Below are 14,733 nucleotides of genomic sequence, written 5' to 3' on the forward strand. Positions count from 1 at the left end.
GCTAAGGCTGAAACCAAGTTATTTTCATTATGAATACATCTGGCGGTTATCGTTTGATTGTTCAGTGCATAAAATGTCAGAAAATACTGAAAATGAACATATTAACACATGCAAAGTGCTTGTTTGCCTGACCAACAGTCAAAAACCCCAAAATGTTGAGTGTACTATCATAGAAAACAGGGAAAAATGGCAGATATTCACATCTGAGTAGTTGATGTCAGTGAATTTTTGGCCTTTTTGCTTAAAAAACTCCCCCAAATTATTAATCGGTTATCAAAATTGTTGCCAGTTTATTTTTTGTCAATCGTCTATCCGGTTAATCAAGTGATCATTTGTGCTCTACAGTACTGTACGGCCCTGGTTGGTTTCTGGGTGCCTGGGGAAATAATTAACTTGCCATGTATAACGGGGCCCAGAGCTGCTCTTAGTATTCTTCGTTCTCTCACACAGAAAACTCACATTTGGGTGCTTGAGCCCTGGTATACCTTACTTCACTGGTATTTTTTCACTTTAGGCAGAATCATTTTAATACAACTTTACAGAGGAAAAAATTAAACTAAATATTTATAGTGATTTGTCTCATACGTGTCTGAAAAACAAATTAAATGTCTTCATGTTGGCAGTTAAGTTTCCTGGCAAAGTGATTTCACTAACAGCTCCCTGAAATCTGTTTATGTCAAGCAAAACAGCAACAAAACGTGGCCATGTTTTGCAGTCAGCTGGCCAGCTGCCGTCTTGACTTACTGCAGATGTTCCTCATAAACTTGTTAACTGGTAAATTCAACCACATGACCAGCTGTGTGTATCGGTGGGAAAAGTCAGAACCAGTTAGACCCACGGTAGCAAACACAATCAGGACATTCATGTCTGTGCGTAGTGAGCATTTGGTGGTGGTTTGCTTTTTCTTACGTACTGGTGATGTGCTGATCACACTTTGTCATACTGCGTATCAGTCTGGTTGGTGTCTGGAGCAAGACTATAATTTGTGTAAGGTTTGAAGTAACACTTTTAAAGATGAATATTTATGAACATTCCGGTTTTGCTTTTGTCTTAAAAACAGTGCAGTAGGCCTTTATTTTAACATGGTAGTGCTTTTCCTGCATACATCGTTAGTGATCTGTCACACAATAGGTTACATTCAGTATGGCCACAGATAAAACAATCCGAAACATAAAACAATCCATAAAACAATTATCACTGCCTTTTATATAGCAGATAGAGCAAATAACATTTTCACACAAATCCTATCACCGTGGAAAGAAAGTATGACACTGAGTTCTTGCACTCTGATGCAGAAGCATGCACTGCAGATGTTAATTTTTTCAGAAATAGTTTGAACAGCTGTAACCAATGGTGAGAAGCACTTTCTTCATTTTATTTAAAAGTGTCCTGTGAAATTTGTGACACGAGAGGTGCTTTACTTTAAAGCATGAATAGCGGTCTACTTCAACTAAATGACTTTACCGGTAATTTGTTCCAAGAAACAAAGCAAGGCTTTTTGAGTTCTTGCAGCTAATGTCGAACCCAGCTAAAATGTTGCTTTTTTTTTGTTTGTTTTCTTGTATGAAGTCAAAGTTTACATGATCATTTACAGATTGAGTTTCATGACAGTTGAAGTCTGCTGAAGTAACACAGTGTTCAAAAGCGTCCCCCCCCCCCCTCAGTCCTGACAAGCCTAGTTAGCACAGATGCACTGATTCTGGTCTGAGAACTGGGTCATAAACAAAAATGTTCCATTAAAGTAAATATTGCTTACAGACTGCAGTCTGTCATGAGATTCAGAAAATGTTTGAGATAGTGAATAAGGACAGGAGAGAGGAAGAGTGAAAAAAATAAACTGAAAAATCTGTAAGACAGTAAAATTCAAAATTAAATAAAAAATAATGTATAAAAGCTTGCCAAACTTCATAAACAAAAATCTATATCACACACATACTGACTTAAAATGTCACTTGACACACTTGGATCAGAAATTGATTAGCTTGGACACACACAAACAATTAAAAACATCCATCATCCCAACATTTCTTGTGCAAAAATATTCTCCTTAACAAATGAAACTCTTAGATATGACAAAATGTGATGGCACATCGATGTTTCCTTTCTCAAAGGATAAATAGTAACATATAGAATACAGACAACTGTTGAAAAAAATACATAAATTAAGAAGATGAAATCCTACATTCAGGCCCCAAAGCCTTTTGCTCTGAAGGTGAACTTCTTCTAAGTGCAAATTGTTGTCTCACAGCTCACAAACAGATCAGATGAAGAGTTTTTGGTCAAAATTATTACTTCAGAGACCCTTCCACCCTGTTAACACACAGTCCTTGGGCTGATTTCCCCCCCAATGTTGAATGTAAGTTACATATTGTTTAATCTATAGTTTATTAATAATGCTGTTGCCGTGTAAAATCAATAATATAATTTGACAGTGGATGTAGTTGTACTATGGCAGAATTTGGGCACTCCAGTCTTAGGTTTTCACATAGTTTCCATTGTATAATTGTGGGTAAGGAAGCCTGGATTTGGCTGCTGTTAAATATTTTCATCCAACAGCAGTGGCATGTTTGACCAAGCTTGTGTGATTGAGAGTGACAATAACACCCATAAGGCAGCTACATATAAATCACAGGTATATTTTTTTGGCTGCAACGAGTTTATATGGATGATGAATAAATTGACCAGTATATTTATAACTGTCAGTTATGAAAATTGCAAGAAAGCTTATTTTACATGCCAAACTATACAAGAATCCATGAGTAAAGGAGGACCAAATAGGCAGGGTAAAGCCTTAAGCTTGCTAATAGTGTTTGTACAACTTTCTATTTGTGCTTTTCTATTTGTGTTCTCAAACTGGGATTAACAATGAAAGTTTGAAAACACAACAATCTGCTACAAACTAGGTAATATTACCTAGTCTTTGATGAATGGAGGTTTCATTAATGTTTTGTATTTTGGTTTTGTTGGGTCTCTTTGTGTTCTTTTATGTGGGTTAAACAGATTATGAGTTTAAGATAATTGTTTGCGTTGGCTATACGCTAGCCCTCAATGCACCAACAGCCAAAGGCAAATTAGCAAGAGCTAATTCCTGTCGTAATGTATTCAGACCTAAAAGTGAGAAACACCATGAAATGCCCTCTGTAGATACATATCATTTTTGGGTTCATCTTCAGAAAAGTCTTTTTTAGAATCGAGGCTCAAGCTAGGGAACAGCACCCTACACTGTTCTTTCTCAGCCTAAATTATCCTATTTTCTGCTCATTAAAATGTTAGTATCATGAGCGTACCCATTGAAAATAGTAATACAACCTATTTTTGACAACCCAAAGTTTGACAAATATATTGCTTGACTGATAGACCACTGCAGCTCCAGCATTAGCCAAGTCAGCTTGATAAGCCCACTACATGGCTCCTGTCCTAATGAAATTTAACAGGAATGAGAAAAAGGATGATGAGAACGACGATTATCTGGTCCCTGATGATTCCACTTTCAAAAATGATAATCTGATCAAACCATTTAACAGAAAAAGTTTGGTCTTAGCAGTTTTAGGTGTATTAGCCATATTCGTGCTAAAACTCTGGTCCATGGACTGCGCTTGCTTTAATTCTGGTCCATTCACACCATTTAAATACGGTGAAATCCTCAAAAAGCCATTTGTCATTGCACAACAACTTCCCAGTTGCTGGTTCCACCACATTTCTCCAGAATAAATTGGCAAACCAATTTTAATGCCCAACTTGTTCCTCAGCAATCTTTCAGATTATCACTTAAAAGCACCTGCTTTGATGTAGTTGGGGAAGCAAAATGATGATGCTTATGCAGACAATCAGATATTAGTCTTTTGTATGCTTAATTCTGTGGGGTGCAGAAATATGTTTGGGACCCGCAGTAATAATTTTGTGGCGTGGAATAGTAGTTACTGTGATGATGGTGGTGGTAGTTGTTGTTCTGCGGGGTGGAGTAGTAGTTGTGGTGATGGTGGTGACTCTGGATGTTTCCATAGGCAAAGAGCACGGGGGCGGTGGAAGATGTCGGTTGCTGGGCGGATGCAACGTCCGCTGTCAGAATGCCGTTGCACTGGATGGAGCCATACCAACTAGATGCACCTAGCTGGGGAGTGGTGGAGAGAAGGCTGAGGGAAGAGAAGGATTGAGGAGAGGTGTTAAAGCGGAGGAAGGAGGGAGAGGATAAGAGATCAGGGAAAATTAGTCTGTGAAGGTACTGATTTTTCAATTGAAAAGCTTATAGCACAAAGTTAAGTTCAATTGATTTGGTGTTAACACCAATTTTTAATTGAAAAACAGATACTGTTAGACTCTATTTGTGCGTGTGTGTGTGTGTGTGTGTGTGTGTGTGTGTGTGTGTGTGTGTGTGTGCTCGCACCCACCTGGCCCGATCAGCCCTACTGTTGATGCTTCTGGACAGGTCGTCGTCACTATCATATCGTCGAGGGTTGTCAAAGAAATAAGCTCTGGAGCTGAAACTGTGGCTGTTGATCATCCCTCCCGGAGCCTGAGAGATGTAGAGATATTGAAGCGTCATCAGGGCTTACAGCATTTGAGACAGTTCACAGCCCACTAGTACTTTAAACGTGCTGTTTTACCAGGTTTTGGTTGGGTCTTTGGACTCTGAAGAAAACCACCACTAAACTGGTAGGTAGCAGCTCCCAGAAGAACAAAATGATCCCAAACACGATATAGGCTTCACCACTGATCTCCTGCACGTCAGCCTGTCACACACAAACACAATATATGGTGCAAATGTGAAGACTGTCCATTGATTTATATTCATTACCTGAGACTTGAGGACAGTAACAATTGAACAACAATGGCTAGCATGGCAAAAGCTCAAAAATGTCTACCAACGCCTCTAAACTGCGCAAAACTTGTTTGTTTCGTGTATGTAAATGTAAAAATGAAAACTTGGGGCTTTTTGCAAAGTTTCGTGTAATAACTATTTCTCTCTGTTCGCATAGTCACCAAGAAGTAATAGGTATTTACAGCACACAACGTACCATAAAACCTCAACTTGTTTTTATATTTTGGTTTTGCTTTCATGCCCCCACTTCCAATCTTTATGCTAACCTGAGCTAACCAGCTGCTAGCCCCGCAATAATCGCACAGACAAGAGTGCTATCGATCTTATCATGTAACTGTATCTCCCCAAATGTCGGACAATGCCAGCTGTTTCTCCCTGCTTCCAGTCTTTATGTTAAGCTAGGCTCCTGGCTTTAGCTCAAGGGTATCCTCATGCAAATATGTAAAAAGTGTATCTTCGTCTACATTATAGATTTTTTACTTACTGAAAATTATTATATGTGACATAAATATGAGTGAAAAGCTTGGAACACACACTAATGGACACAAATGCACAGAGGGGGGACAGAATAATGTGGAGATGCTGGACTAACAGCTGTTATACAGACAGATTAAAGGAATAATTTGTAATGTTAGATAATGCCCACACATATACACATAGTAGATGTCTACACATACACACACACAAAACACACACACACACACACACACAACGGCCCCCTTTCAAATGGGCTGTCCATCTCAAGGCCTGAGCCCTGATGTAGGTCAGGACACACAGACACACGCACACAAACACGATGGCATGTGAAAACACACACAAAGACACACACGCGCATACACACACACACACACACACACACACACACACACACACACACACACACACACACGCAGACACACACACACACTGTTATTTATAGCCAAACAAAGCCCTTTACCCCACTAAGCATTGCCTTCCCAAATCTCCTAAGACGGCTTGTCCACACACACACACACACACACACACACACACACACACAGACACACACACGGTTTCTGGCTAAATAAAAGCTCATTTTTTCATCTCTGACTGGGCACACTTGGTACATTACCTGATCAGACACACTGTACCAGCCATAATTAAAGGGACTGGGTCTGTCCTGTGGTGACAGAGCCACCACCACCAGGTTGTAACAGGCTCTTGATGTGTAGAGGAGAATCACCACGGCTCCTATGGCTGTCGCCTGGCACACCGATGTACCCTGGAGGAAGAGTTGCTGTGCTTATTACAGGCTTACGCTCATGTATCAGACAGCTATTGGCCTGTAATTGAATGTCAATATGGGCCAGAGATGTGATCCACCAATAATGACTGAGGCCTCTCCATGACCAAAATGACAGACTATAGTCCAGAATTTGAGTTTTAGGCGACATAATTTTAAGCATCTTTACAGGTCTACTTGATAGTAGGAATCACGAGTCACCATTTCCTGTTTACATCTTTCAAAATAGATGACAAAGAATTTTAGATTTTGCAATTTTTTTGGCACATATCTAGTCTCTGGTATATTCTGATGTTAAACCACAATTCACGCTATCGTTACCAATACACACAGGGGGCTTTCTGTGCTTTTAACTGTTGCAGCAGGCACATAGCAGGAATTTCACACATGCTAACGTTACTTTTCTACACTAAGACAGATTCAGTACCAGAATTTCGGGACTGCTACCAAAACCTTACATTTTTCATTACCTTACTTTGTGGGATTTTAACATGTTTTTCTACAACAAAGTATAATCGGTGTTAAATGTCTCAGCAAAAAGCAGCAGTGCAATCATTTTGCGTGAGTAGAATACAGTCCAAGATTAGTAAAGTTATGCATACATGGTTTTACCTTGGACTCAAGGTAAACGTTGGCAGAGGACATCTTGGCAATCTTGAAGATGCAGACGGCCAAAGAGACGGCACACAAGACGAACAGACTGTCGTTGATCAGGACACGGGCCAAGACTGCATGTCTGATACCCCCATCACTGGAGACATAAAGGTTATTAACTTGTTATAATGATAACACAAAGTCTTCATAGTTACACTTTTTTTTTTTTTCTGGTCTACCTTGGTGATTCTGAGCGCTCCAGAGCTCCTTGCACTAACAATGCACAAGTTAGATTCACCACCAGGAAAAACACACTGAGAAGCAGGAAGAACAAACGTAGAGGAACCCTGGAGAGATAAAGATAAAGGAAAATACAGACATTCGGTTAGAGGACGGCCCAAAAAAGAATTTATTTGTATACTTTCCAACAGCTAATTAAAATTCATATCATTCTGTTGAAGCTGCAAACCGACTGTGTGTGTGTGTGTGTGTGTGTGTGGCTGTGTGTGTGTGTGTGTGTGTGTGTGTGTGTGTGTGTGTGTGTGTGTATATAAGGAAAGAATTAAGGTTGTGCAGGGGAAGAAAAATGAAGAGAGCTTGTTAAAAATCACATTCTGAATTTCTGTATTTAACAGTCAAGGACATAAAGATTATTGCATGATATTTAATGTAGATAGTGAAAGTTTCCTTTAGTCAAGTGATGAAAACGACGAAAAGAAGGAGAAACTGCGTTTTACATAAACAACAAGGTCAATACAGTAATAGAGCAGACTTACTTGTATTTGGTGAGCTCTGGGGAATACTTGGCTTTAGCCTTAAACATCACCTAAACAAAGAAAAGAAAAAAATATTATTACAGACATACGGTGACGTACATATATATATGTATATAATTTTTATGAAATTTTAACAAACCATATCAATTTATACGAAGGGTATTTAATGAAGTCACATAAAAGACCAAATATGAGGCATGTGACGATAAGGTAGAAGGAAAGACAGCAAAGAGGCGGTGGGATTCTTTTAGGAGCAAAGCATGAGCTTAACATAGCCTGAAGAGATTCCTGTGTGTCACTGAAGTACAAACACAGACACATGCACACCAGAAAAACGAAGCGAGGGAAAACAAGGATCCACATTACATAACAGTCTGCATGTAGACACAGAATTATGCATGTCAACTATTAACCCTATTAAAAATGATTCATATTCATCCTTTTTTGCAGTCACAGCCCCCCGAGGTGATTTTCATATTTATTGTGAATATGATTTTTAGTATTGAAGGAAAGAAAAAAAAAAAGGTCTTTGGTGATACATCACAAACGTTCCTTTAGTCTCCATCTCTGGAACGACGGGCCAGTGTGTTTTACTGACAACTGATCCATCGACGGGGATGGAGACAATGTAAACAAATTTAAGTTAACTGCGTCTTACAAGACAGTGACAGTCAGCAATTAACAAACAGTGGTTTTGCAGGAAAAGGACCTCATCACTTAACATTTAATTTGACTGATCTCGATATTTGCAGGTACGTCTTTAAAATGTTCAGCGTTTCAGCTAATTAGCCACCTATTGTCCGGCGGATGTGGGCTTGGTAGCTCATTTATGGAACCAAGGTCCAAGACAAAGATATATGGATAAAATCTTCTATCACAGTGTGTGTAATTTTAAATAATGCAAGCACTCCACACTCTGAAGGATTTCCTGATCAAACATCCATGTGATTGCTGTGTGCATTAATGTGGATTGCCATGAGGTTAAGATGATTTTATAATCATATGAAAAGTAACGAAGGTGGATATTAATTTATTGGCTGAGTTATGGTTCAATATGAAAAGTTACAGCAGTGTTCACAAGGAATTATGCACGATACACTGAAACAGTAGCAGGAAAATGCATTAATGTCTTTTCCCAGAATTGCACATTAAATATTATATTATATTACATAATATATACATAGAAACGTGTGTTTTTGGCTAATCCGGTGATTTTGATACCTGACAACCGAAGGTACTTCATTCAATTACTGCAAAAAAAAAAAGCCTGTAAATCCCATAAAGTCCTGAAGCAGTCCTGCTCGCTACTTTGCAACCTAGCCTAAGATGGCCTTGCATCGAGTTAGAGCCGCACAAAAAGCACGGGTCATCTTAGTGGACTCCCGGCACCCTCCTCACAATGAGTTTAAATTTGCTGCCATCGGGATTGAGGTTACACCTCCCTAGCGGAGGCACTAACAAGTATACAGTATATGAGGTCTTTTATTCTCTTTGCTGTTGGCTCTTAAAATAAAATGTAATCTGGTCTGTCACCAGCTGGGTGTGATAGAGCTGCTGGTAATAAGTGACAATCACAACACTGATGTTGGCATTAAGTTGGTGTTTATAGTTGTTTCTTAATTATTGCTGTGTGTTTTTGTATTTTACGATTCATTGTTGACTGTGCGCCAAATCAGCCCTCTGGGACAGTAAAACTCTCCTCTGGTACAATCGGAGCCAATCAAGGGAACAGCTACATTGGCAGGAGTGGTATAGCCACATTTTGACAAATCTCTATCATCTACTGTTATGTAATATCATACAGTGTATTGTCCAAGTCTAATCGTAGATAAGGAGGAGATATGAGCCAGACGCTAATGTGCAGTCAGTTACGTTATGCCAGTGACATGGCAGTAACAGTTACTTCTTTATGCAAATGCAGTTTAAACTGAAATGTTTGGGTATATGGCCTGACAAAGAACCATTGGCTTGCCAACTGCTGTATGTACAGACAGAGGGTGCCTTCATAAGACCAATACAAAGTTCTCCCTTTTGCACACTATTTTCTCATAAAGGAGAGCAAAGTATAATTGAAAGAGCGGATCTATGCTGCAGCAAGAAGAAAAGACATGCAATAAGTTGGACTTTAATGCAGTGTGTCACTGTCAACTGATTGATGCGTCTCCTCGTGGAAACATCTGCGACATTCACGATTTTTTATACACAAGTGTCGGTTTTGCTTCTTTCTATCCTCAACTCATGTAACACTATATCCTGTTCATTTGCAGTTCTAAGGAAAAATGTCTGATGTACAGGAAGCAATGTGCTTTAGATGTCTTTTTTGGATTGGAATAAACTGAAGTGGGACTGCAAACTGTCGATTATTTTCATTGTTTCATTTTCGTTCATTGATAATTCTGTCAATTGCTTTTTTTCCAATTCATGTTTTAGTCTATAAAATTGGGAAAATAGTTAAAAATGCCTGTTGTAATGTCCCGTTGCCCAAGGTGACATTTTCATCCAACACTACAAAACCTAAAGATTGTTAATTTCACTATATTATCCGGCCTGAAAATGATCTAATAAAGAGTCAATACTAACCAACAAGAACTGCATAACAACTGCCAGCTTCCAGCTGCTTTTTCTAATCTTTTGCTCAGTCTGATCAAAGTCTGTCGGGAACTTCACGGGGTCTGATTAATAGTGATAATGAGTCATTTTTTATATCATATCATAGATGCACTGGCCACAAAAGCATGGAAAATTGCTCAACATTGTCAACATTCAGTTTAAGTACACACAGGTACACACCTACACTCATGCACATAAACACTCAGCCTTTTGTGTGAGCATGTAGGCCAGAGGGAGGTAAGTGGCAACCTAGAAATGAAGCTACCGGTCAACAGAGCACGACTGGAATACATACTTTATGTACGGAAAATGTAGCTGGATCAACATTTTCTTTCAGTGGAGAATGCGATTTGTTAGATTTGAGACGGTGTTTTTAACTGATCGTTACCATCATCTCAGTCTGTAGCAGGGGCTAAAATGCAATAAGGGGAAGTAAATCACAGGTCAGGACTCATGCCTGACTCGTCGGAGAACAAGTATTTCCACACATGCATGTGTGTCAGACGGGAGACCGTGTCACAGTGGCATGATTTTAGATCAGCTTTCAGCTCATGGCCTTTATTACTTTCAGCGAGATCGACATTAAACAGTGCTGTTCAGCAGTAAAGCACTAATGCAGGAAGTGTGCTGTGACATTGTTTAAACAAATTATTAATCATACTGGGCTATAACCTTGTACAGTAACAGAGTTTATGTTACTGTGTGCAGCCAGGCTAGTGATGAAAGTAAGAGCACAGCTCTGCAACTCTTGTTTAGCTTCTTGAGACCCTTTACACACTTTGATCAGACAGTGACGGTACTGTCAAGTTCCCCCTTAATTAATTCAAATAGCGTGCAGTCTCATTCTGTCTCATAAATCAATTATAGTTTGGGACAGTGGTTCCCAAACATTTTAGTTAATGTCCCCTTTAGACAAAGCAGTGTTTAGGTCTGGCCCCTCATCACAGGTTTAATATGTCTATGAGGAGGTACCAGGTCAACCAGAGTAATTTTACCTGCTCAAATCGTTTTATTTGAGACATTTTTTGAGTCCTAAAGGAGTAAAACAATTCAGGAATCTCTCTGTAGAAGATATACGTATTTGATTCTATTCAGTCACATTTACCATCTCAAAACGCTTGACATTTATCTTGTGGACTAGAGCTGCAACAATTATTATTAGATTTTCTCTGTTTTCTGACATTTATTAAACAGAACTGATAATCAATTGAGAAAACAATCTGCAGATGATTGAATAATGAAAAGAATTATTTGTTGCAATACTGTACTGTGAACCCTGTTATGGATCTGAATCCTCAGTTTAGGGATCACTGATTTAAGATATAATGTATGGTATGGCCCAGGTCCAGTTACAGGAGTGCAAATCATAAGCAATTTATATATTTCTCATCCTATGGTTGTCACATAAACACACGAAAAATAACTGTAATTCATGTCTATCAATCATGTGCATGAGAGCTGTGGGAGTGAAGCAAAACAGTAAACTTGTGAGCTCATAAACCAAAACAAATAGCTAAAGGGGGCTAAGGGGAGCTGAAAAGTTAGGTGATGATTCTCTGTGGGTTTGTCACTTTAAACAACCCCTCGTATACAAGCAGTCATGTGATCCATTGTTACCATAAAACTATTGATTATAGCCTCTTTAATGTTAAACTTTCAGAAGGGGGTGTCTTTTTTGATAGGGGTCATAATCAAGAGGAACAGCACTGGAGCACAATGGTCGGAGAGCTTTCAGTTTGCACAGCTTCTACTGAGGAAGAAAGTATGATATAACTCAGGTCTGACCAGGCCTGGCATGAAACCACAAGCAGGAAAACTTTGTTCACAGAGCTTGCCAGTCACATGGCACTCCCACCATAGATATTGTTACATATTTTCAACCTATAATGACATGTTTAGCAGATACGGAAATGGAAGTAATGGTGAAAAAGGAGAAGGCCACTGTTGCCACATACATGTTTAGAATGTCAAATTTGCTGATTACATGCAAAGTAACACAAAGAGCACAAAAGGAAGACATTTATTCAAAACAAGAGTAGTTTGTATACTTTAACTGGTCACAGGTCAGTTGATTTGCTAGAATGTTTATTCAGCAGTCATATGACACAGTTGGTTTCATTACCTAATATCCACTCAGCCGGTTGGACGAGCTTCCTTTCTACTCACACCCGAATATGAGATTGAGATAAATACTGTGTTTTGCTTTGAAGCAGTGACTGAACTGTGGTGGTGTTACCAACTAAAAGTCCCTAAGTCTGTAGGTGTTTCCTGCCAGAGAAACAAACAGGTCTTTGACATTAGGAGTGGGCAGGTGTTAAACAACTGTGACTGACCAACTGTGTCCCTCTCTTTCTTTCACACGCACGGGTTTGGGATAACATGCCGCTGACAGGGCCATTTGCTTCAGTCTTGTCCACTTATTGCACAGGAAACTTCAGTGGAGGCTGGGACTGAAGGCAACACAGCCCTCTACCAGGAGAACTTCACATATCTCTCACTCCAGGACATGAACAGAGTCAATCTGCAGGGCGTTCAAATGAAAAGCGTCCACCCTAAAAAGTCAGTCGGTAGTCAGTACTGGCTGCGTCAAGTCTGTAAGCCCACTCTACTATAATAGGTAGGACATTGGTGAACACAGTGACGGGACTATTTTTTGGGCAGGTGCAGTGACTTAAAAACTACACAATTTTTTATATTTAATCTATGTCTGCAATTTATTATTATTTTCATTGTACATTAATCTGCTCTGCTTATATGTTCTCAATTAATCAATTAATTGTCACTAAAATGTCCATCACAATTTCCCAAAGCCCAAGATGGTGTCCTCAAATTGTGTGTTTTGTTCAACCACAGTCAAAAAAAAAAATTCAGTTTGCCGTAACGGAAGACCATGAAAAACAAGGGAAAATAAAAATCACATTTGAGAACCTGGAGGCGGTGATTGTTTGGAAAGTTTGCCTAAAAAAATGATTTCAACGGTTGTATTTAAATTGTTAAAAAAGTTGCAGATTAATTTGTTGCTGATCTACTCATCAATTAACTGACTCATCATTTCAGCTCAGTTTTTATCCAATGTATTCAACGAGTCTAAGTCACAGAAGCACTGGTCACAGCTTCTTGGGAGACAAAGTCTTTAATACTAAAAAAATAGGTCCTCTATCTTCAAAACAACAACTTATGTTTGTTTACCGCAAATTCAATGTATTCAAATCAATTTGATAATAATTCATTTTTAAAAAAATGCTAACACTGTGTATCTTTACCTTGAATTAATTAAGTATCCTTGGAAAGGTTTTCCCCACAGGGTGTTGGGTGATGTTGGTACTACAAACCGAGGACTCAATAGATACAGTAGAATAGACTGGAATAACAGCACCATTTTCTTGTATTGAAATTATATTGTGTTAAATATAAAATAAAATGAATACAATGAGTACAAAATTGCAGTGTCAGCTATTTTATGAAATCAGGTCACACATAGAAACACTGCACACCCTCTCAGACATCTCTCTCTCTCTCTCTCACACACACACACACACACACACACTCACACACACACAAGCACAGTAAAGTCCTACCTGTGTAAAGTAGAGGTTGAGCAGGCAGAGAGTGAAGAACTGCAGGCAGACGGGGCAGCAGTAGAGCAGCCAGTAGGCCAGAGGCTGCAGCTGGTTGGCCTGCACCACATTTTTAAAGTAGAAAGAGAAGAGGGTCGTCCTCAGCGCTGCCCACAGCAAACACAGAAACAAAAACACACTCTGGTAGCTGAAGCGCTTGTGTCCGTAGTGCAAAATAAGCCAGAGCTGCAGGTAAACGAAAACAAACAGGAAAGAGTAGAGGCCAGTGTAGATGGTAGTTAGACTGAGCTCCAGTGTTGGGGAGATTGCAGCTCCATGGGACTCCTTCACTGAGGTAAACAAATGGGAATTAACCTCCTCTCCTGCCGAAAACATCTCCACCGACGGCTCGCACTACCACATGGGATGCTCTGAAGGCTAAAACACTAAAACTGGGTCAGACCTGGAATAAATTCACCGGGGATGACAAAAAGACGTGGGTATTCGAGTGAACAATTGCGATGAAAGCAGTTTATTCTGAAAACAAGTGGCATAATGAAACTGCGCTGGGGTTTAAATCCGATATTGGGTTGAAGAAAAATTGGTGTGTAGTTTTAAGAAACGCTGGGTTAAAAACAATTATAAAGAGAGAGAGGAAACAAGAGAGAGGTCCCCCCGTGATTATCTGCAAAGCTGTTCTCTGTAAAAAACAACTTGAGGGGGGAAAAAACCTCCAGATCAGCTGTGATGCAGTTTTAGACCCGCCCCTTGCTCTAAATTAAAATAGAAACTAGCTCTCCGTATGCCGCCATCTTGGCTCAACAACACATTCACTTTCATATGAAACAGCTGACTCCGGAGCCCGGAGCTTCTAGCCAGTTTCCGAGCTCAATCTCCCGAGCGAACGTACTGCCCACGCCCACTTTCCCAGTGCGCCGCTCCATTGGTTAATCGTGCCGCCCAACCTCCACAGCTCTCTCACTCCATTGGTTGATGATGATGTCAGCTGTGGAAGTGTCCGTCCTCTGCGGGCTTGTGATCGGTCATTCGTTCAAGTCGAAGCTGCTCCCTGATCTGATTGGCTCATAGAAGCACGCGGGCGTTTTCTCCCAGAAA

General features: G+C 39.7%; 1 protein-coding gene across 1 annotated transcript; it reads right to left on the bottom strand.

Annotated features, from left to right (window-relative positions):
- Positions 1-936: 936 nt before the first annotated feature.
- On the bottom strand, positions 937-14,300 carry gpr137c (G protein-coupled receptor 137c). Its single transcript, XM_040142409.1, has 8 exons — positions 13,639-14,300; positions 7,451-7,500; positions 6,914-7,021; positions 6,693-6,831; positions 5,910-6,059; positions 4,605-4,730; positions 4,389-4,513; positions 937-4,133 (listed from the first exon to the last, which is right to left on the bottom strand). Exons 1-8 carry the CDS (start codon positions 14,011-14,013, stop codon positions 3,851-3,853), a joined length of 1,356 nt encoding a protein of 451 aa, XP_039998343.1. The 5' UTR covers positions 14,014-14,300; the 3' UTR covers positions 937-3,850.
- Between the last annotated feature and the right edge of the window lie 433 nt (positions 14,301-14,733).

The sequence above is a fragment of the Xiphias gladius genome, chromosome 13 (genome assembly GCF_016859285.1).
Source record: "Xiphias gladius isolate SHS-SW01 ecotype Sanya breed wild chromosome 13, ASM1685928v1, whole genome shotgun sequence".
NCBI classification, from domain to species: Eukaryota; Metazoa; Chordata; class Actinopteri; order Istiophoriformes; family Xiphiidae; genus Xiphias; species Xiphias gladius.